The sequence below is a fragment of the Parasteatoda tepidariorum genome, chromosome 10 (genome assembly GCF_982258835.1).
Source record: "Parasteatoda tepidariorum strain Cologne lab strain chromosome 10, Ptep-v5.0, whole genome shotgun sequence".
Classification (NCBI taxonomy): domain Eukaryota; kingdom Metazoa; phylum Arthropoda; class Arachnida; order Araneae; family Theridiidae; genus Parasteatoda; species Parasteatoda tepidariorum.
In genome coordinates, this window is record NC_141764.1 from 84,529,757 (window position 1) to 84,554,507 (window position 24,751).

General features: G+C 28.1%; 2 protein-coding genes across 3 annotated transcripts in view; one reads left to right on the forward strand and one right to left on the reverse strand.

The window, feature by feature from the left end:
* LOC107456242 (uncharacterized) overlaps window positions 1-12,124 on the forward strand; it is a 48,630-nt gene extending 36,506 nt beyond the window's left edge. For both annotated transcript variants that reach the window (XM_021146370.4, XM_043053168.3), the window contains exons 2-3: window positions 6,733-7,129; window positions 10,307-12,124. In XM_021146370.4, the coding sequence (XP_021002029.2) occupies window positions 6,758-7,129; window positions 10,307-10,504 (570 nt within the window). In that variant the 5' untranslated portion in view covers window positions 6,733-6,757 and the 3' untranslated portion in view covers window positions 10,505-12,124. The remainder of the gene's footprint in view (window positions 1-6,732; window positions 7,130-10,306) is intronic.
* Window positions 12,125-16,839: 4,715 nt separating this feature from the next.
* The window catches only part of LOC107437136 (membrane metallo-endopeptidase-like 1), a 33,620-nt gene continuing 25,708 nt past the window's right edge, over window positions 16,840-24,751 (reverse strand). The window contains exons 17-22 of the mRNA XM_087153244.1: window positions 23,186-23,256; window positions 21,427-21,530; window positions 20,539-20,604; window positions 17,813-17,899; window positions 17,614-17,690; window positions 16,840-16,976 (exon numbers count right to left, since the gene is read on the reverse strand). Coding sequence (XP_087009370.1) covers window positions 16,874-16,976; window positions 17,614-17,690; window positions 17,813-17,899; window positions 20,539-20,604; window positions 21,427-21,530; window positions 23,186-23,256 — 508 coding nt within the window. The 3' untranslated portion in view covers window positions 16,840-16,873. The remainder of the gene's footprint in view (window positions 16,977-17,613; window positions 17,691-17,812; window positions 17,900-20,538; window positions 20,605-21,426; window positions 21,531-23,185; window positions 23,257-24,751) is intronic.

Consider the following 24,751-nt stretch of genomic DNA (forward strand, 5'->3'; position numbering starts at 1 on the left):
CATAGTATAGAAATTATTTAGTCGGGGAAATTTATTTTGAGTCTTGTATTTTTTTACTAAATATGTGGCTAAAAGAACTATAATTTTGAAAATCCAAATTTCGGTTAAGCCGTTACTATGTATATGAATGGAAAATTTACCAAGCGTATGGATTGAATACTGTATATTTAGATTTTTATTTCCAGAACTATATGTTTCTTTATTAGAAATGTCATTACCATTCAGTACGGCAGTTTTACTTAAATATATTTTTTCTCCGTTTTGGTATTTTTAATATTAGACAGCTATTTTTATTATTGGGTTGATTCTTATTATTAGGTTGATATATTTTAGGAATTCTTTTTCTTGCTAGATGTTTTCATCTCTTAACTTGAAGAAAAACTTACTTTGCGTTATCATTTATGAATGGTAAACCGGAGAAGTTCTCTCCAATTATAAAAGGCATCAACTTAATAAGCTACTATCTTTAGAGAATCCACACAATGTTAACAGAAGCAGTGAAGTGTGTCAATGTGAGCTAGTGAATCAATGAGAGTGAAATATATTAATTAGAATGAAGTATGATATTAACTTTTTACATAAACTTATAAATAAATATGCCTAGTTTTTGTCACCCTTTTTAATGAAAAACCTAAAAATATATGCGAGGGATTGCCATAACGGAGCATCCTTTCTTATATACTGTGCATTTTCTACTAATTCCAAATATAAGGACATAAATTGCATACTTAATTTGTAACCATTTTGCTTCGTTTCAGGCATTTAAAAGCATAGGATACTTTTGACTTGTTAAAATCGACTGCGAGGACCTTGCTTGTTAAGATTTAATTTTTTAAAGATTTAATTTGATTTGATTTAAAGATTTCATTTTTCTTCAAACACAATAAAAACAGAAATAAGGTTTAAAACGTACTTTTAAATAACTGTTATATCTATCCAGCTAATTTAGATTGAATATTTTAACTATTACAAAATTCGAAAAATTGCATTTATTAATTATTTGTAGATAATAAAATTGTGAAGCAGGTTCAATTAATTATTAGTGCCGGTTTTTTATCAAGCCGGTTTTTTAAATATAATTTTAACCGGTTAACGTTTAAGTAAAAAAAATGAAATTAATAATTTTTCGATATTTAATTAGATAAAAAAAGTACTTTAAATGTAAAAAAAAGAAATCTGTTTCATTAAAAGTTTCATGGAATTTTTGATTTTATTTTGGTTTTTTTAGTAGGTGATCAATGTGGTATATAATGTGGCCTTTGACATGACCGCTAAGTAAAGTTTTCACGAACTTCCTGAAAAAGATAACGTTATTTATTCTTATTTTGTAGCATGAAAGTTACAGTTTTTAGATAAATGAATAAATATAAGCTTATAAATAACCTATTTACTGGATCCAGCCTCATCGATAGCGTGACTGCAATATAACGAACTTAGTCCAGTAAAATTCGTTTATCATAATAAATCCATTTCGGGAGAAGAAAACAGGAATGAAAATACTTTTTGTTCCATCCAAAATGTTCTTTCAGTCGAAGTCAAGGTAGTTTCATTGTTTTTCTTTTTCGAGGTTATTAAACTATTCAAAAAAGTAGTATAATTCCAAACCTGAAACATATTCTTTGAACTACCCAACTTAATATTGCGTGCCCTGACAGCTTAAAATATCATTCTAGAATATGTCATTGACATCGATTTAGGATATGATACTTTTAAAGTAATAATTTTGCTTCATGGAAAAAGTATGAAATTTTTTATTGATACAAGCTATATCGTGGAACTATAAGGAATTTTATACTTGGAAATTATTGTCTTTGTGAGTTATATTTTTGCTTTCAATTGAATAAATGAGTTTGAAAACCGGTCATCTCCAACGAAACTAATTTTACAGGAGACACGACAAACTGAATAGTTAAGTATCAGCTTGATATATGTAGAGCTTGCACAAAATATACTATAGCAAGTAGGTGGACATGAATTTTTTATATCTTAATTATGTATCTACGTCAGCTAAACTTAAAAAGCATAAATCCCAATTTTGAAAAAAATAAAATGGAGATGACTGATATTCGGACTCATCGATTCACTTAATCTTCTAGATAAATTTTTTTTAAATCGGATTTTTAATTAGCAGTTGGTTTAAGTTTATTAGAAAATGTTGAGGGTAATTTGAACAACAAACATTTATCTAACATTAACGTTTTTCCTTGCATAAAACAGCAGAAATAGTAGAAATATAACTAGATTTTGAGATTTTTTCCAAAGATTCCCTCTCAGAAAGATTGGTTCACAACAAATGTAATATTAGAACTTGAACCGTAATATCAAGACAATTTGCTGTAACCTAGGTGTAAAATAGAACCATATTTTTGTTCTGTTCCATAGTATCATGTAATTAAGCTTAAGAAGTATAATGAAATGGTTCCAAATTGCACCATATTAAGATTACACCATATTTGACCAGCGTTGTAATTCACCACGCTTCGAAATTTTGAACGGTATATCTACAGTTTAATGTAACTCCTTAAATTCATTGCAATTATTTTAATAAAATTTATTTATTTTTATGAAAAGTAATTTACGCAATACATTATTTTGTATTAAAATAATCGTCTTTCTTTTTCAATGTAATGCTGAATAAAAAAAAACTGTAAGCGTTGATAATTTAAAATCCACTTCATAGTTAACCTTTTAATGCACCATCTCTTAGCCAAGGAATTTTAATACCGTTTATCCCGAACAATAGGAGCAATATTTAACTTAACGTTTCGGAAACCGCCCTCACTTTTGTCAGAGATTACATTAAATAAAGATCATTCTCACATAAAAGTTTGCTGGGCGTAGTGAGTTGTAAGTTAGTTATATTCAGCATTCACTTTTGTCCGATAGGTCACGGAAGATCCATTCATGCATGCATATCATCGGGAAAGCGTGCGCTCTTTTCAATTAGGAACTAATATAATTATATCTGTTTTCCAATAGACAGTTTTGTTGAACAGAATTTTGCTTCCGGTTACAAAAAAAGGAGAAAAAATAGAGAGATAAAGAGACTGTATTCTACTAGATAGCAATTCTACTTTATTTTTTTCCCTTCATAATTAATGATCAGTATATGATATCAGATTCTATTTCGGGATTTCAAATTGTTTGTGCTTTTGTTACTGAAATTAATCGTGTTTTTGGTCTGAAGACAAATGATGACGTTTCAATATAATTTTGAAGTAATTATCGTTTAATATTTTAGTAAGTTAATTCAATTAGTTAATTTAAATTCGTGAATTTTTATAGATGCTCTAGTGAAAAATTCTATATGTTTAATTAAAAATAGCTTGGTATTCACACCTATACATACTGATTTTCTTTTACAAAAAAATTTCGTATTTATTATATGTACAAAAATATGCTTTATAATCCAGCTGTTCCCAAATGGAGTTTCGCGGTCCCTAGGGTGCCGAGGAGTTAAAGGCGTTCCGCGGCTTAAGTACTGTTTAGGACTATTCGGACTGATTAGGATATTCTGATAGAAATTAGAAAGTATAAATTAATAATTAAAAATTCCAAAAACGATGAAAATAGAATAAAAAATTATTTTAAGAACAGCAGAAAATAATCACGTTCATACACACTTAAAATAATTCTGGATAAAATTACGATAAAAAATACTCGCAGCTTGAGTACAGCATCGCAAAATTAATTTTTGCAGTAAAATTTTGTACCCTAATTATTTCAGTAGTATTTATTTAATTACAGTGATTTAGTAAAAATTGCTGTAAAGATTATGATACATCAGATTTTCTTGTCCCGGAAAATTTTACAGTAAAAATGGGTTTTTCGGTAGTGTTGCTACTTTTATATCTGGTTTTCTTTACCATGAGCAAAAATTACTTATGAAAAGGCGGGTGTAATGATTTATGTGTGATAACTTTTTTCTTGGGATATCATGAAGTAGATGATACCTCTTGTCCAAATTTCGGCTGAGAATAAGGAATTAAGTTTAAAGTTAATTTGAAGTTTTTTTTAGAGAGTTTTCAGGACTTGTTGGCATGTAATATCAGTATAACATAAAAATATGCGATGTAGAAATAATGAGTCATCCATCTAACTACGGAAATGATGCGTGAGAACAGAATTTAGAATATCTAAAGATCAAACCAGTTTCTTTCTTTTTTTTTTTGTACATCTTCGCAACATTTGCAACGCATCGGGATTTTTTTTTTTTTTTCAAAACGTACTTCTTCATTAAATATAACAATTGAATTTTTTTGCTCCACATATTTGTTAAAAAAACACAAACAATAATCGTCTGCCGGTTCGTACGAATTCAGCGACTGACCTTGCAATGGAATGGAACGTCCCTGAATTTCTCTGTGGATGCATTTTAGTTAAAGCGATGATGAGGGACTGGACAATCACGTGTTAAAAAAACAAGTTTCCTCTTCCCGGTTACACAACTATCTGAGCATTGTTGTCGATGAGATGTGGCATCAGATTGTTTTTATTTTTTATTGTGTAAATATTACAGAAAAAAAGGGCAGCTGTTTTGTTGCATATCTTTGACTTCTCACGGTGATCGCCTCACATTTCCAGACATCACGTAGATTTATTTATTTAGTTTATAGATAGAAGGCATTAAAATAATAGCTGCAAACTTTCTTATTATTATTTACATTGTGAAACTTAAAAATTTTGAGGAAATTGATTCTACGTGCTCCCGAACTCTCTCAACCGAACTCAGCTGTCGAATGGAGACGGGGAGGGAAAATTCTAAATATGCTTTTAATCCTTTTTACTTAATTTTCACAAATACATCGATGATGGATATTTATTCCATTTTGACAGTACCTTTCTAAGCATCTAAAATACAAGGCAACCAACTAAACCATAATTTGAGATAAAAACCCGTGTGATATTTTAGATTCTCTAATGAATTTTTTCTCTCAAAATCATGCCAATGAAATTCTGGAAGAAACAGTTTTCGAAAGTTATTTAAATACTAAAGTAGTTATTAGTTTTTTTTATAGTTGATAAATATTTTTATTTTTATGCAATTAACATTAAATTTTTTTTAGCGTACTCCAAATCGGTTTTCATCAGTTAAAGCTGTAATAAAACTCGATTTTTTTAAAAAATCTAAAAACTGAGAAACGTGTTGTGTATTAAATTGTTTACTTAAAACCACAAATCGCGTTAAAATACAAGATGGCGATGGTAGAGGCCTCTTAATGAAATGAAAAGCAGCATTTTTCGATAATTCAAAGCAATGCTAATAAGATAGACAATCATGAAGGCTCACAAAATAACATCTAATTTTTTTTAAAATTTTTTTATTTGTAATTTTTGTTTTAACAAGTTAGTTTATTAACTTGTTTTTCAACATATACTTCAAAAAGAAAATAAAAAAACGGTGGAATTTAGGCTAAAATTGATCATAAAATTACTCTCTATCAAAGGTAAAAGGCTCCCAAATTAATATTTTTTTCAGTTAGAATGACTTAAAAATACATCATATTAAGTAAAGAATTCAAAATATTAAAGCAATTAAAAATAATAATAATACATCTTATAGAAAAACGCGCTTAGCAGCAGTGAGTCCAAAAGGAATTAAATAAACGAGACAAAGAAAAAATGAAAAAAAATTGGATAAATATGACAACCAAAGCTGACATCTTCAGGGGGTACCAGCCTCAGATGTCATAAAAGCAAACCTTTTTGTCTCATTTGTATAAAAATGCATCAATTTCTCAAAATTGTGTTGCTGGAGATTTAATAAATTTCAAACTACTTTTTAGTAGTTGAAACTTTGACTTTCTTAGTCGTTTTAGAAAATTTATTCTACATTTAATTTCTATAAACTATAGGGGTAGGAGTCTTAGGATTTATTACAAGTCTAGTTCGAAATTTTAAAACTTTAATTATCTGAGAGTTCCATTGTTGTTTTTTTAGCTTTATTCTTGGTTCATTCTCAAATTGAAACCGTTTCATTCAAATTTTATTTTATAATCTGTTCATTCTAGTTTCTGTGTTGCATAGAATAAAAACTGAAAACAAATAAATTATTAAAAGAATAAAATTTCTGCTAAATTGCAATATTTAATTTTAATTGTATACTAATTGAAGATTATAAAAAATTGACATTGCTTTAAATGTTTTCGAAGTTAAGCTTTCTAACTTGCTAGGCTGACAACTACGTTTAAATGATTTGAAAAGAAAAGAAGGATATTTTTCAAATTATCGCTAATACCGTCTTAGTTCATCTCACTTTCTTTTAGTAAATTTAGTTCACAAATGCAAAAAATAAAATGAATAAATGATTTTAGAAGAAAGTTGGTTTTGAATCTAGTTAATTAAAATAATATGGTATCGAAAAAGTTGCATAATAGAACAAATTCCAATTAAACATATATATATATATATATATTACAAAACAGTTAACTTAAGGATTTCTCTCTTGATATTAAATGAAATACACTTACTCAAACTCTTACTAAAAATGTCTTATACTTGAATGTTTCATATTTTTTTAGGGTATTTCAGAATTTTTATGAATCAAACTCACATAATGAGATAATGCCTCAATAATGCTGAGGACAATTCATCTGATATAATGAAAATTTTAACAAATACCCTTGAAAAAATAATGAGAAAAGTTTTCATAAAATAATTTTTTTAAATACTGGATTTAAATATTTATGATACATTTATTTATATCTTTCATTAATGGCATTTCTTTTACAGATTTGGAACACCATCTGATTTATAAATGGCGCCCGAGCGCAAGGTACCTATTCAAAAATCCGATTTCCATGTTTTGGATGATGAGTTTCATTCCATTCGTGGTCGTTTCGAATCCGAAATGAAAAAGATGGAAGAAGAAATGGCGAGACTAAAAGCAAAACTGGCGGATCACGATCGAGGTTCTTTTAAATCAAGTGCATCCATTCACATGTCCACATCTGAAGAGTCCAGCTCCAGTACCAAATCCGAAAATCACAGTGGTTCCTGGATGGATGACCTGAATTCTTCTCCTCTTGTGCAAAATGGCAATGACGGCAAGAATCTCAAACTGAGGTTCGATGTCAGCGATTATGCCCCAGAAGAAATTCTTGTCAAAACTATCGACAACAAACTGAAGGTAGGCTTATCAACTTCTTTATTATTTTTCTTAATATTACTTAGTATGGCAATAAGTATGGCATTTTAACTGCATTAACGTAAAATCTATAAGTACAAGTTCAGCATCGACTACATTTTGTCAAACTTCAATGATACTAGGCATACTAGATAAACTAAACAAACGGTGTTATGAACTAAATTGAAAGGAAAACTGTGTATATAAAGGTAAAACAAAAGAGTTGAGATCACTGGATTACTTTGGGAACCTGCTATCCTTTTTTATCCAAAGTAGGCTAACCTTCAGTGGTGAAGTATAACATGCGTGAGCAGTGGCCAATATTATTACTACACGGAGAATAAACTTACAACAATATATGGTAATGAAATTTTGAGTATAAAAGTCATAAATCTGGCTAACAAAACTAAAATATACGGTATTTTAACCATTCATTTAATAATTTTTCTGTTCATATAGTAGCGGTTTACTTGAAATTCCAATTTTCTAAATTATGTTTCTTCTTACTACACATTTGGTTAAAAATTCAAAATTGAAAAGAAAATTTAACTGAATAAATAGTTTTTATGAAATGTTCTGAGGTATGTAGATAAAATTACCAAATTTTACCACATTTACCAATTCCTATGGCATAATTATAAAACCATATTTTGGTGTTAGTCTTACCAAAACGCATCGGTAACAATTACCGAATTTTTCTCTGTTCCCATAGAGCCAGAAACATAGTTGGTTTAACTATATTCTAATTGGGATCATATATTTTTTCTCAGTGTGCAATTAGCAATACAATGAAGGGAATTTTATACCGACCCTATGCTAATTCTATGGGTACAGAGGGAAGCTCTAATGTAACATATCGAGAATGTTTGAAAAAAATCGGTTGAATAATTCCGAATATTACAAATCTTATTCTCGTTGGTAATAACTATGAACTGCATTTAAGAAAAAGAATATCAATGCTTAACAGCATCGACAGATGTGTTAAATAAATAAAATGTTGTAGCAAATATTTGAATATTTTTGTTATTGAAAAAAGCTTTAAATAAATTGTGCCTAAATAACTAAACAAGTAAATTAAATCTTCGTAATATATTTTTTTTCTGAGCATTACTAGTTAAGAAAATCTACAAAGTAAAACTCAGCATTTGAATTTCATGACTAACCGCACAACTATCCCACTGAACTACTTATCCTCCTGATAATGTCCAGAAAAGTCTCATTAAAACGCTTCTAACTCTAAGAGTGCCAAAAATAATCCAGACGTATATTTTAGCTCAGGCACCTGTTAACTTTTAAAAATTTTTGGAAGTACTTCCGCAACGGTTTTGTCAAGCTAAGAATAGACCTGACTTCATCATAGCATTCATCAGGATACACATTTTAGTCTGTTAAAGGTACTATTTAGCATGACAAGAGAGCATTAGTTGTTTAAAAAAAGACTTTTTACAATTAGTCCCTGACGTCCAGGCTGTTTATTTAAAACCTTGAAATTCCCTTTCGAGTAACTTCGATAGTAATTTTGGATTAGACGTAAAGATTCCATTTGTTAGAATGTAGTGCTGAATAATGCGCAGTAGTAGGGCTTAAAAATATTTAAAGAAAAAAATTGACACATTGTTTTTATTTATGATGCAAAGATGAATTCAAATATTTGAGTTTCTAAGAGTAGTATTTAAAATGTTACCGAAAATAATTGCTTATTCTCGTTGTTTTCTTTTTTTGTTTTATTTAGAAAATGATAACGAGATGTGTTTTACTTTTCTTTTCGATGTAAAGGTGCTTATTTTACTATAAAGTTTTAAAACTAGGCATTTTATTCTTGATTAATTTATACAGTTTAAATTAGCAGAAGATTTTTTCTAGCCTGATATATATAATGCAGTGTTGTCCGTAAGTGTTTTTAGAAGGGTGGCCCACCCTGCCTGCCTTTTCACTGTGGTAAATAAACCCACCCTGTCCTTTTTTGTAAAAATAGTATCCTCCTTTTGTTTAGAAAAAAAATGCTCTATTTTTTTTAAGAAAAAAAGAGAAGAAATTACTGTAGCAGAAACCAAAAACTTAAGATTACTGAAACTATGTAAATTATTTTTAGGCTGTGCTTACATAAAATATTATTTCTCATACTTATTTGAGTCTATTTAATTTCATCTAATCGAGCTATATATAATTAAAATATTAAGCAAAATTAATGCCCTTCAAAACTGAAGAGGTTCTTGTTTTGAAAAAGCACCCTGCCCTTTTTCATTTTTAGGGAGATCTCTGTATAATGTTATTTAACTATAGGAATTATGGAATGCATATCTTTGGAAACTAATATTTTCGTTTTTGTAAATATATTTTACTCACTATATGCCATTCTGTTTTGTATTTAAAGATAATGCTTGCTAATAAAAGTGGAATTAATAATTAAAATGGATAATATTACTGTATTTTTTTTCGAAAACTTTAATCATTTAAAACTTAAGTAATAATTTTTTTCTCAAATATTTTTTTTATAAAGTACTATTTAGACATTAAAACAGAACAATTAAATTGAATGACAGCTCTTCAGGCGAGTTTCCCAAAAGTATTAAATCGTGAAGTATATGGAGTTGTGATTTACTCACAATGGTGCTGTTTAAGTGTTCTTTTAAATGCCGTTTAATGGTCCATTTTGAATTTATATTTTGAAAAGTACCCAGTTTAGAAAGTAGCTTTCCGAAGAGCTGTCCGAAATTCAAAAACAGCGTCTCCAATCTTAAAAATTTCCCAAACACCTCTTCGCAATGTTGTTGAGTATATAATGATCGGAATATGGAATACTCTTTCATTATAAGAAGAAAAACTGGAGATATTCTTATCAATCAATCAATGAAATTAGTCAACTTAGGAATATTTCTAATATTCCGAAAAGCTGTCCGAAATTAAAAAACAGCGTCTCCAATCTTAAAAATTTCCCAACCACTTCTTCGCAATGTTGTTGAGTATATAATGGTCGGAATATGAAATACTCTTTCATTGAGAAGAAAAACCAGAGATATTCTTATCAATCAATCAATGAAATTACTCAACTTAAGAATATTTCTAATCAGTATAGCTACGAGCTATATATTTTTTGAAACTCCTTTGAGTAGTTTTTGATATATTATGAGCATTTAACTAATGTTTATTTATTTGTTTTATATTTTCTTTATTATTTAGGTCTCTGCGAAACACGAAGAGAAGACACCCAATAAAACCGTCTACAGGGAATACAATCGTGAATTTATGTTACCTGTGGGTACCAACCCAGAACTCATTAAGTCTGCGTTGTCCAAAGACGGCATCTTAACCATTGAAGCTCCTGTTCCAGCTATCGATTCTTTCAAAGAGCGCACGATACCCATAGACAAGTGTTAAATGGCTTAAACCGACTTGAGCTCTTCTTTACTGTCTTTCTTGTAGTGGACTAAAACGATCAGTGTAGATTTATTGTTGTTGTTGTTGTCTGTGTGTTGCTATTTAACAGGACTGTGGAATATTTATAACAGAACCTAGTTTCAGTTAATGTGAAATCTTTGTTTTAAAATTCAAGAAGTAATTAGACGTAAAAGCATTAGATTCAGTTTCTTTTTATTTCGATCAAAATGTTAATTAATAAGTTTTTACAATAGTTTTTTTACAATCATAATCTTTTAATCAAAATTTTTTTGCAATAGTATATAATTAATTTTGTTGTTAGCTACCTACAATCTCAAGTAGAAAGAAAACTGTTTCGATTTCACTTAAGCAATTAGTAATAAATATTTATAACAGACCGTAGTTTAAGTTAATGTGAAATCTTTATTTCAAAATTCAAGAAGTAATTAGACGTAAAAGCATTAGATTCAGTTTCTTTTTATTTTGATCAAAATGTTAATTAATCATAAGTTTTTGCAATAATTTTTTACAATCATGATCAATTAATCATAAGTTTTTTGCAATAAGTATATGATTAATTTTGCTGTTAGTTACCTACAATCTCAAGTAAAAAGCATAGTGTTTCGATTCCACTTAAGCAATTAGTCATGGAAGAAGGTGGATAAATTTTTAAACTTTGAATAGAATTTTGTATTTTTGCTGTTAAATTATGAATAGTAAGAAATCTACTATTTTGCGTTATTTTGCTTCTTTTCAATGATTTTTATATTAGACAATATAGATATTTTTTTATGCCTATAAAATTCTTTTATTTTTTTAATATTCTTACAGTTATTACTCAAATTTCTGAAATGTGTACCCATTTTTATTTGAATTGTAGTATTTAAGGAAGTAAATTAGCTTTTATTTTTGATTTTTATACATTATTAAAATTTGTCGCAGAGTGTACAATTACACTGAAGCATTTCTTCGGGTTCCATTATACGGGTGTGACTTACGTAATTTAAACTTAATTATTTAAACCCAGAAATTAAATTCATTTTAAAATGTTTTTTGTAAATTCTATTTTCCCACAGTCCTGATCTCTTGTCATTTGATAATTTATTTTTAGTACCGGGTCATTATTTTTTCGTGTTGCACATAATTTTGCCAATTAGGTGGTTAAGAACTTCCTTTTGGTTTACCTGAAAGAAAACTTACAGCCTTTAAAATAAAGTTACTATGTATATGCCAAATTGAAAAGAATTTTTTTATCGTGCTTGGGTGGCAAAATTAAATGGAATGTGACGAATAATGAACCGGTCTTCTTTTTTTTTTCACTGAGATAAAATTTTCATATTCTACGATATTCATCCGTTGTATAGAATTATATATCATTGTTGTAGATGTAATTTAGGTCTTCTGTTTTGCCAACATTCCTCCGAGAAGCTCCGTTTGCTTCCTATTATTATTATTATTGTGGCAATTCGTGGGTATTAAATGTTGCGCTGAGCTTAATGCTAGTTTATAAGACAAGCCTGCAACAGGGCGAATTTTGATGTATCATATACTTAATTGATGATTGTAAATTTGAAGAAATATATTTGACGAACGAGGAAATAAATTTCTATGTAAATCATAGTATTCTGTTTTTTATTTATTTATTTTTCAAATTTGTTTTTCAGATTCTCATAGAATATCTAATAAAGAATTATTCAGCAATGTCGACACTAAAAAGGAATATGATAGGGCTATTGTATGTACGTCACGTGTACGAAAAAGTATAGAGTTATATTCATTCAGGAAGAAGCTAACATAATACAATAAATTAAAAAAACAAAAAAAAAACAAAAAAAAACTTGAGGAGCAATAATAAATAAGAAATCTGCAGTAATCTGAAAAACGTGAAAGTTACGTGGCAGCACATAAAGCACAAAGTTGGAGATAAATTAATTTGTTTGCTCTGCTTTTGTATCCATTTAAGTTATAAAATTTAAGTTTAATTTTCATTCTGAATAAGGAAATTGATTTCATTATGAATTTTTAACTTAAATTTTAACATAAGATCAAGCAAATAAAAAAAAACGTGCTTCTCAACAATATAAAATTAAATAACTTCATATTTTATTTTATACACATTTTTTATTGGAATAGTACACTAAAACGCAAAAAACTTTATAGATTTTCTAATTTGGTATAAAAAGTAAATTGGAACAGTTAAATTTTGTAAATTTTCCTTGAAGAAATGTTAAAAATTGTTGAATTTTAAAAATGAGGATTTAAGTTATCAGAAATAGATAAAAACAAGTTATCTTTGGCTAAGAATGAAATAAAACAGATCTTACATTACAGGCCAATTCCGCCGTGTAATGGAAGAAAAAAAAACAGTATAAGCAACAAAAAATTCACATTTTTGTAAGGTAAACAAATTATTGCAAATATTTTTTTTTCCAGAAATAAATTTTGTCTTTTTTTCATAAAATTCAGTTGAAACGTCCATAGGATTAGCAATGGAAAAAAAAATAGTTTTCAAGCGACTTTACTCGAAATCTATCATGAAAAATCTTGTGTTGGTTTTTCAATTGCATGGCCGTATGTAGGTAAGTTGGTTGGAAAAATGAATTTTCATTATATTTTCGTTTATTTTTTTAAACAAAAATAGATTTTTGCGAAATTATTAGCTTCTTCAGTATTTTTGAAACTTTTTTGCCATTGACTTATATATGAATAATTATTCACTACGGAAAATAATTAACTACAAAAATAATCTATATCTATATACTATATATATTCCCTATTTTTACTTGGTAATTTGCTAATATTACTTTTCATGGTAATTTCTTCCTAATTTATACTGTAAAATGAATTTAATTGCCCTAAAAATGTTACAAACAGTTTTAGGCAAATAAAACTTATTTCATAATTACTGTTTAATAATTTTAGCAAATGAGTTAGACATTATAGACAATTAAAAATATTTTATGCTCTTGCTTTATTTATATTTACATTTTTAAAAAGTTTTTCACACCTCTTAAATATTTAGATTATTTCGTTCAAGTGATAGATAAACAATGTATAATTTCTCAAATATAATTCAAATTTTTTGTATTAAAATATTTATTATGAAAATAATTTTTTTCTCTCCAATATTTAGTTAAAATGTGTAACCGATTTTATGTCAAAATATTAAAAAGAATACTCATTATATCTGATGACTATCTTAATTACTGAACCAGATCATATTAATCAGATTTAGTTAATTAAGTTTCTTTTAAAGTGGTACAAATATTTTTTTTTGAAATTTATTTAAAAATTTTACAAAAAATTATCTTGAATCAATTTTATACTAAATTTTAATTGTAATAGAAATTTATTAAATGGTGACGTTTGTATATAAATTAGCTTAGATTTTTTTTGATACACTCATACCATAATAAATTTATATGACATTTTCTTCTACTGAAAATTAAATTTCCTATATGCTCTAAAACAAAAAACATTTCTAAAAGATATACTTTTAAATCAAACAAAAGAACTAGTAGATATAGTATATTGTTTTGCCTCTTTATAGAAGGATTTATATTACAACTTCAGAATAAATCTACTGTATGTATAGAGGCAAGGAATTTTGTGAAGGATAATTATGATTAACTTCTCATCCTTCTGAAAGATCAGTTAAAAGAAATTAAATAAAGCAAATGCATGCAGTGTTTTATAATAATAATTACAAAAATATTTAAAGACTTACTTATTTTAAAACATCTTATATTTTATTCCTCAACTTTTATTTATGTGTAAGAACTTGCTTTATTAAGCCACCAAGAACTTTCTTTACCTCATTTTAGTAAAAAAAATTTTCTGAAATAGTTTGCTAATTTAAAATTAAAAGATAATAATAAAAAAAATCGTCTGATTTTTTAATTGTTTTGAACGCATAAGTTTCTAACTTAGCTTTTGCGCAAACGACAAGTAATTTTTAAAATCAGATACTCATTCCCAATAAATTGATTTAAAACATTTATTTGAAATACGAATCTGTTATTGCTCAGAATGTACTCACAGAGAAATATATAAAAAGATTATACTCTAATGCTAGAGTATATATAAGGACGATGCATTTTATTTTTCTGATGCGTGCCAAAATGGCATCTGTCTGGCCCAAATGGCTTCAAAACTGTGTTGCTATGGCAAAATGCTTAACTGTCAGTTAAATTGGTGAATCTACGCAATTGTCGTTTCTTTTATTATTCTTAGTTGAGTATATAAAGTTCTTCATAATCGTTTGGTCATTTTTTTGGTTGAGTTCTAAAATGCTAGATGTTAATTCGTTAAGGACATCGTTTGTCAATGAAGACAAAACTACATTTTATCAAAGAAAATTGTGATTCGCGATCGAATTTCCCAAACGAAAAAGCAGAAGAACTTGGAGAAACGAACCAGAACATAGGTAAATCATTTTGAAAAAGAACGTGCCCAACATTTGAAGAACAATTTCTCAATAATTTTCGACGCTATTAAATATCGGAATCGACGCTATTAAATTAGTTTTTGGACACTAAACTTTTTTGATTTTATATATATATATATATATATATATATATATATATATATATATATATATATATATATATATATATATATATATATATATATATATATATATATATATATTATATATTTGTGTCCATCGAGTTAAATTTAGCTAACTTTTTACACTCGCTATCAACTGAAGGCTTTCAAACCTTAATAAAAGTTCAAACCAGCTTTATTAGCGAAAACATCAAATGTACCGTTCAAACTCCGCTATTATTTTTAGAACTTTGGGGTAAATTGTTGTAAAAAGTGTTTATCTTCAAACCGCTTACCAGATAATTAACACTGTCCTCTATTCATGCGCCTTATCTCAAAGTTTATTTTCGCAAATGTTCATGCCAGTCCCCTTAAAAATAAATATGCAATGTTTTGAAAACGGGACTACAGAAACTCAGATTTATTTTGGATGAAAGCGAACAAGTGCCATAACTGTAGTTTTCACATTTGTGTAGGTGTTTCCAAAACTTAGACTTCACGTGATTAAGAATTAAATCAAAGCCCTGGGCGTGGCTGTGATATATTCACTGAAGAATATATGTAAACATGTCAGTAGGTTTCAGGCAAAGTGCCAAAAAATGAAATTTGTGACATTTAGATAGGTAGATCGGATGATAAAATAAGCGTTATTAGGTTGTCTAAAATACTGGATTTATATTGGAAGAAAATGAATTATACTGGAAATGTTAGAGGAATTGCTAAATTGCAGCTTGAAATATTTATATTAAGTAATGCTTGAATTGGAATTATATTTATTAGAACATTGCATACTTTTAATAAGTGAAATTTGAATTTTCAGATATCAGTGCTTATAGATATAAAACAAGATGTGTCAAATTTAAAATACGGTGTATTCATAAAGTTGGACTAATTTGCATTTATGAATAATAAGTTTCGTTTTACAACCGGTGTTGGACAGCTGATCCAATTTGGAGTGCAAGACAATCTAAATTTGATGGATGGACTAACCACACAGATTTCAAACTTGAAAATTAAAATTTTTTAAAAATTAAGCAGAAAATATCTACTTATGTGACTTGAAATTTATGTACTAATTTGGTTTTAATTTATTGGTCAATAGTTTGACTGAAAAATTTAAGATTTCATTTCCACCTGTTCCAGAAGGTAAAATATACTAAAGATACTTTTGATTAACATGCAGGCATGCATTCCTCTTTTGGCAAAAGTACTGAAGGATGCAATTATGTAATTCTTTTTTTTAGCACTGTACTTTGAAATAGAATTTTAAAAAAGAAAAAAAAACGACATTTCTTTATAACTTTTGATCTAATCATCGGATCTTCGCGTTGTAGGACTCGCTCAAGGAGATGACCACAAATATGCCAATTAATAGGGCAGACGATATTTTAGATTACGAAATCAGATACAAAAACGTACTTTCTCTAAATAAACATACGTTTTGACGGATTCGGATTTCTGACCAGATATTTAAGCTTCGATTTCTCAGGAACCATTCGACCGAATGTGCTCAAATTTTGCATTTTGCCATGTAAAATTAAATGCTTTAAAATTTTACAAAAGTTTGTATATCGTACAATTCAACATTATTTCGACCATTATTAAATAAATTAATAAAAACTAATAAACATTTATTAAAAAGAATTTTTGCATGGAATTATCCTTGATAAATGAATTTTATAATTGGGTCAAAAAAATAAATAAACAAATAATTAATTACACAATTTAGAGGAAAGTGATTAAAATTCTTGCATTTTTCCATAAGAAAGACAAACAAAACTTTCATAAAATATGTATATTTTTTATTTACATTTTTTGGAATTAATCAAAAAAGAAACATTTTTTCCTTGGATTCATAAGACTTCCATTCGAGCAGTTGAAAGCTTCAGAAAAACCTTTCGCATTTTTCATGATTCCATTGATCCTGAAATAAAAAGTAAGGGTTCCTTTTTAATTCATCAAATTCCATCACTAAACTAATTAGCCGATTTAATAACAGCAAATTAACTTAAATTGTAACTTTTGGGCTACTTATCAAAAATACTTTAAAAACACTACCAGAAAAAATAAGAACGCTAATGATATTTTTACATTAATGCATAAGTTTTGCATTTAACCATTACATTTATATTATTAAATTATTACCATTACATATAAATGAATATTAAACTCATAGTATGCTTCTTACATTTCCAAAGCGGCGTCGCATTAAATCATGAAAATAATATAAAATATGTAAATATGTTGTAAATTTAAACTGTAACTCTAATTGGTTAATAGTTGGAGAACTGTGGAGAAACTTTTGGAGACATCCTAAACCTGCAACAGTCTGTGAGGCAGCAGCAGAAGAAGAAGTAAAATTGTTTGTTCTTACTTGTAGATCTTCGTTACCATTTTTATTTTTCTCAAAGAAGTTATTCAACTCTGTTTATGAATATATTAAAAAAAAATGTTTAACGCATTCGTTTAAGGCAAAAGCTAGTTTGATAATGTCGAATATTTCTTAAAAAATTAGGTGTTCATATTTTCTAAAATATTTTTTTAACCAACTTATATCTTACCTTACATATGCGGCAGCATGGGCATCGTTATCATATTCGAATTGCTCCATTTCCTTACTGCTAGCTGAACACCACATCTTGGGAAAATGTTTATAGAGATAATTTGGAATAAAATAATATTAAAAAGCTTTAACATTCTGAAATAAAGTTAAAAAGTTTTTATTTTTATTTAAGAGAGTTATTATCAAAATGTTCTTACTTGGGTTATTAAGATATACGTCAACTGCTTAGCCGTGAAGTTCAAAGCGGGTAGTTCAAAATCGAAATTTTGAATTTCATCAATTACCTATTAAAATATTAGAGAATTTGCGTTACAGAAAAATAAATATTTTGCAATTGCCTAAAATATCATGGCTGTAATTGTCAGTTTTGAAATATATTTACTTCCAAACTTAAGTTTCTGTATGGTAATTTTTACACTATTCTGTAATAGTTCAGTAATTTTTGTTCTATTTTAATTAAACACAGTAATTTTTGAACTATTCCTTATAAATGCAATAATTTTTGTTCTCTTCTGTATTAATACAGTAATTTTGGTACTATTCTGTATTAATTCAGAAATTTTTTCATTATTCTGCATTAAATCCGTAATTTTTGGACTATTCGGTATTAATTCAGTAATTTTTTAATTATTTTTCTGTAATATTTCTCATCAATATACCGGATATACTATTTAATAATACCAAGAAAAATAGTATTCACCATTGCAATTTAAAAATAATATAAAAAAAAATTGAGAAATTTTAAACAAATTACGTCTCAAATTTTTAATATTTAGTTTCATTCTTCACCTGTATATTTTTAAGAGTTTTATTCAATAAATTTTTCAGAATTTTACTATACTTAAATTTTTTTTTAAAAAGCACGAATTTTTAATCAGTCAAAAGCAATTGAAATCTTTCACTTTTTGACAGGAAATAGTTATTTAAATTATGCAAAAATGTTAGTGTTTGGGAAATATAATAAATTCTTTTAGAATAAAATAAATAAACACAAGGGAACAAGGCCACGGGATCAAGCTCACTTATTTCGTAGGGAGGGAACGAAATTAAATTATTGAGTTAAAATCATTATCTATACTTAGAAAAAAAATTTAATCTGTTAAATATTTACAAAAAGATGAACTTTTTGTTTTTCGTTTTGTTACTTTCTTAATTTAAATAAATGCTGATTTATGAGAGTTCTCTCTATTTGTCTAGAAGATTGAGGGGAACATTTACCGATTTCTAATTATTGAGGGTTTGAGAAGATGTTTTCCTAACATCCATGAAAGCTGAGTGAATTTACATTGTTTAAAAAATTCGATGAGATAATAAAATTCATAACTCGATGAGAAAATAATTTTTTTAATCTTATTAGCAATATAAAAAAATTATAAAAATTGTGTGTGCTGCTGCCATCTATATTCCTAAAATAATACTTTAGTATAAAATGGATTTTTAGATTTGGATGAGCGCTGGCTGTAATTATACAAAAGCCATTCAAATTTCGTAAATTAGTAGCCTTTAATGAAAGTAAACTTAAGAAGTTTAAAATTGCACAACTGTACAGTAAAAACTTTTTTTTTTTTTAATGTATTGTCATACTTAAGAAAAAATAATTTTAAACACAACCCATCCTTAAAAATTATGGTGCTGCCATCTTCTGAGTTATAGTAGAAAGAAAAACTGATTCAAAAAGTTCATTTACCCTTAAATATATGAAAAAAAAAGTTCGAAACAAATAGAGCAACCATGAGAAATTTTTGGTTTTAAAACCAGGTTGATCCAATTTTTTCGAAATTATCTTTTTGAGTTCTCTTAAAGTTCGATGTTGTTTAAATTGCGACAAAAAAAAAAAAAAAAAAAAAAAAGAAGCTTTTTCCCATTACTATTTGTTTAAATTAATAAAATGAGCTATCCAACATAATAAAATAAATAGTTTTAAACAAAATAAATATAGTAAAAAAAACAAAAATTTAAACTGCTTAAATATGTTTTTTGGGATAAGTTACGTTAATGACAAAACATCACGTTTATGCATATACGTGATAATACTAGCATTCCTTAATAAATGATCTTCTTCAATTTTAATAAACTAGAGCAGGGGAGGCGAACCTTTATACACCAACGTGCCATTTTTTCTGAAATTTTTTTTTATGAGGTCATAGACGTGCCGTCAAATAATTTTGACTTCGTAATTATTGGGGAAATAATAATACTAAATACTATCAACTCAAAACTCCTTATTTACATTGAAAAAAAAAAAACATTTTGCAATGTCTCAGTTATACGCGTAATTCAACTTAAAGTAGCATCAGTGTGACTTCTGTTGTTGCAGATTAGATGACCAATAACTTATATTAGGTTGTAAGATGTTAGTTTAAGCAGAACTGTTGGTTTTTTTTGCTAGTTATTTATTGTTAGCTTGTTTTTTATGGTTATTAATTGTTTTTTTTAGCATTAATTGTACATTTTTTATTAATAATTGTTTATTATTTTGTGTGTTTTAATTTAATTGTTACACATGCTTCATAGTGTAACAGCATTTGTGTAATAACAATTCATACTGTAATAACAAATGTGATCGGTAGCGTGCCCAAAGTATTGCGTCAGGTGCCATAAATGGCACGCGTGCCATTGGTTCGCCATCCCTGAACTAGAGTAATAAAATTGACGGAAATTTTTAAGGATGCAATAAACTGAAAAGAAAAAAAAAATTCTTTTAAAAACCATTATTTCTGTCTGGGATCACATCAAAATTTCCATTTTTTAATTTGCGGAAAAAAAGACCTTTCTCTCCACTAAATAAATGAAATTTCTTATATTTAATATTTTATGAATTTTTCAATTTAACGCTTACTACACAATCATAGGACACGTTATAAGATAGTTCTGCATTTTAAATTATCTATCATTATTGTTTTTTTTTTTTCAATATACTCACCCTTTCTACGAGTTGTGTGGCTATTAAATCTGCGAAATTTTCTGAGAAAGTTCTGTATCCATTTACCTGTAAGTATTGAATAAAAAACAATTAAAAATGAGAAATATGAAGAATTGGTTAAAAATAAAAACATTAAATAATAATTAAATATTTGTTATTTTAAAAAAAATTAATTTTAATTAATTTGTTGGTGATTGACAATGAAATGTGCAGGGTGTTCCTTAAAGCTCTCCCTTAATGAATATTTTTAGAATCCTTGACAAAAAAAATTTAATGAAAAAAAATACACATTATTGCTTGCCCATGAACGAAAAAAAAAAAAAAAAAGAAACGAGGAAAAAAGAAATAGGAACTTTTTCTTAAAATCCTAGGTTGCATCACTAGTGATAATGGCGAAAAAAAATCATTAAATCTGATTCGATTATTTTAATTAATTAACTTTAATAATCAACTGCCAATTCCTTCCTCCGGCAATCAACGGGTTTAAAAAGTTTTCAGTCCCGCTTTCCTCATAAATGGTTCGTTAGACTTTGATAACATTTGTGGTTTAATGTTTAGGCTTTTTGACTTTATTTCTGTTTACACGAAACTTTTTTTTCGAAGTGCTGTATTTTAAATATTTCTAAAACTTTATTCGTGACATACCATAAACATTTTAGAAATATTTCAAACATATCAGAAAAGCAATTTTTTTAACACTTCTTAACACCAAACTTTTGTAACACTACTTTTTTAACCGACTCGTAATTCCGGTGCTTTGCACAGTATGGGCTCAGATAATCTATATTATTTAATAACTTCAATAAATTTCATCTTATATTTTTCAAATTTAAATAAGAAATTTTTATAATTGTCATAGAAAAGGAAATTTCTATTTAAAAAGCTTACTTTCATCTCTATTTTTTCTAATTTAAAATCCGAGTACTGTTCTTGTAGACATTTTTTCCTTGAGATAAAAGTTTGAATTGTTTCATTATCCAAGTCTTCTCCGTCTGAAATGTAAACATAACGAATTACCACGGAATATTCTCTTCGCTCATTGCTAAATTTATGAATACAGTTATATATTTAAAATACCAGTTCCAACGTAAAAATTAAACAGTTTTTGTTTGATGATTTTAATCGTCAGAACACTCAACTTTTACTTGAACTACTAGTGTATAGTTAGTAACATAACAAAGATAATTTAGCAAAAATATTTAACTGTGATGCTTGTTACCATATTCGAGATTCTTAAGTTAAATAACACATAAATTTTGACCATTTTTTAAAATTTTTTCGAAAGAAATTTCTTGTTTTTTTCTAAACAAACGAAAGAACAATGATTCATAAATTCGCTAATTAGAAACAACTCTACTTTTGAATTTATGAATGGTAATTAGATCATTTATAGGGCTGTTTGCATTGATTACGCATACACAGCATTGTTTCAATACAGGCCATTCTGATTTGTAACTCTTAAGTTACTATTAAATTTACTTTAATCTCAACTTTTAAATATTTCTTAATATTTAACCTTCACTGTATCGATCGATTTATTTATTAATTATTCTACTGAAGAAATGAACCACGCAATTTATTTTAAGTTTAGTGTATGTATTTTTAATATTTTTTAAAACTTTTTTTTCGTTATTTCTTTCTTTTTAATTTTTTTTTTGGAAAAAATTAAACACGTTGTTAAAAATGTGCAAATATTTGTATAATTTTGTGAATATTCACAGACGCATTTTTGTAAGAAAAATTGCTAGAAAAATCGAATAATTCTAACTTAATTTTGAGAGAAAATAAAGTATTTCCTAATGGAAGGCTTGGGTTTGTCGTCAGTTTTAGCGATTAGGCAATGCTTAACGACCATTTTAGCAACAAAATGATAGTTCTGGAAACTTTGAGTTTCAAAGTGATTGGACCGTTATTTACGAAATTATGAGTGACACAGGGACTAATGTATTTTATATTTTATAATCGTCGTTGAACAGTCGACCCAATTTTGGGCTTGCGACAATTGATGTTCAACTCCGTAGCCTTGCAATTTTGAACCCAATCCAGTGGATGAGGGAACTCCTGTATCCAGTTTTGATAGGAATTTGCCTTCATGGAGGACTTTTTTGATGGAACTAAACCGCATTTGCGTTAAGAGGAAAACCACAAAAACATCCCACCGTTAGCCTGATGGCTCCCATGATCTGCCTACCACTACCTAACCCATGATCTGTCTACCACTGAAGATGTTTTACGTCAGCACTGTGGTTGGTACGAGTTGGATGCGGAATTCATGTCAACCAGCCGTTGCTGGGATTCGAACCCGGTTCACCTCATTGGCAAACGTTTTACCCCCTGAGCCACCACAGCTCTTAATAATTAATTGTGTTAATTGCTATTTGAAGCTTAATATACTAATATTAGTACTAAGATACCTACTGTTGGCTCAGGGAAAATAGATTTTTATGGCCCACTGAAAGTACAGGTGAAAAGTTTTTGGTTATACTGATTTTTGACAATCAGGAGTTGACCTCAGTCAATAGCATTAAACTGAATGACACTGAATATAGTTTATCTTTGTATAGATGAGTTGAACTTCTAAAAACATGTCTTTCTAAGAAATATGCAACAATGAAAATGGTTGTAAAGAGTGTGTTATACTACTTACGAAAAAATGCTTCGATTTCATGACCAATTTCGTGACCTATTGTGTGACCTAGCGTGACAAGATTCAACAAACTATTGAAAAATAGAAGGGAGAAATATTAGTTCATTCAAGACGTAAATATCTATAAAAATTTGAAGGCATGATGTCTGTAAAATTTTTCAAATTCGTAACTTTGATGATTATGTGCTTTGAGGAAGATTTCCGTACTATGATCTGCGATAAAATAATCGCCAAGTCTTCGCAACTTCCGGGCAATGGCCCGTAGAAAACTCATTTTAGCTATCTCAAGAAAAAAAAATGATAGAAAAGGACTAACTAGAAGGGTATAACTCGTAGCCACCCCTGGGTGAACAGCCATATTTTTGCTTTAAAAAAATATTTGCAAGTTAATTTAAAACCCATTTGGTGCCTTGGCGGTTGTAGTTGACGCAACAGATCACGATACGGAAATATCCCTGAGCTTTCAATTAGCTTAAAAAATTTAACAAATGTTCATTCTTCATTTAAATAACAACTAACATTAGCAACAATTTGCTTTCTACAAATATATACAATCAAATATATGAAGATTAAAAGATCATTCGAGTGCAACTTTTCCGAACTTTTATAATGATTTGCAAGTAAAAAAACATTCACATTAAAAAAAAAATTGCAGCAACGAAGGACTAGAGCATTTCGTAGCTAATTATGGTAATAAAATGCTCGAGGGAGACGTTGAAATTAGTTCTTACTTAAAATTTTAAGTTCAAGATATCCATAAGCACATTTTCCCTGAAAGATTGACGAATTTAAACGAACCAACAGCAACAAGAAGAGAAATACTATTCTCGAGAGAACTACTATTATATAAGTTGTTGTTGTTTCTAATGCCACTTGCCACACTAGCAAGCTTGCTTGGTGAAACCGAGCAAATTTAAGGCAGAGTGTGCGTTTCTTGTTCTTCAGTGACTCCATCTATGGCCGAGAATTCGACTTCATTCGACACACGTCACACCCGTTTATAGTGCGGACCCATTCATACATCCATTCATTCATCCACCGATCGTAATTTTTGATCTGAATCAGAGAATTATCGATCTCCAATCAAGTACCCCCAGAGTTATTGATTTGTTATGGGAACATGGGGGACTTAACGTGCATCAGTCACCATTTACTACACGAGGAGTCTTCGGCCGGCGGAGTTCGAACCCACGAACTCTCGGACATGGGCCCAGCACCCTATCGGCCAGGCTATACCGGCCTACATTATATAAGTATTGGTTTTATTAACCATTTTACAACTGTTTTTTTTTATTTAAAAAACTTAGTTTCCTTAGTTTTTATTACTTAGTTTTAGAACTGCTTGCTATTTCGTCGTTTAAAAAATAATTTAGAAATGTTTTTTTATTTATTTTTTTACTTAAAATGATATCTAAGCTTTTTCCCCATAAATTTAGTCATTTCATGTCAGTCATGACTGACTTGATATCAATATTATTTTTAATTATCCTGTTGATTATATTATTTGATTTTTCATTTTCAAGATTAAGTGGTTTTTTTTTTTCATTATTATGTTTAAAGGTTTTT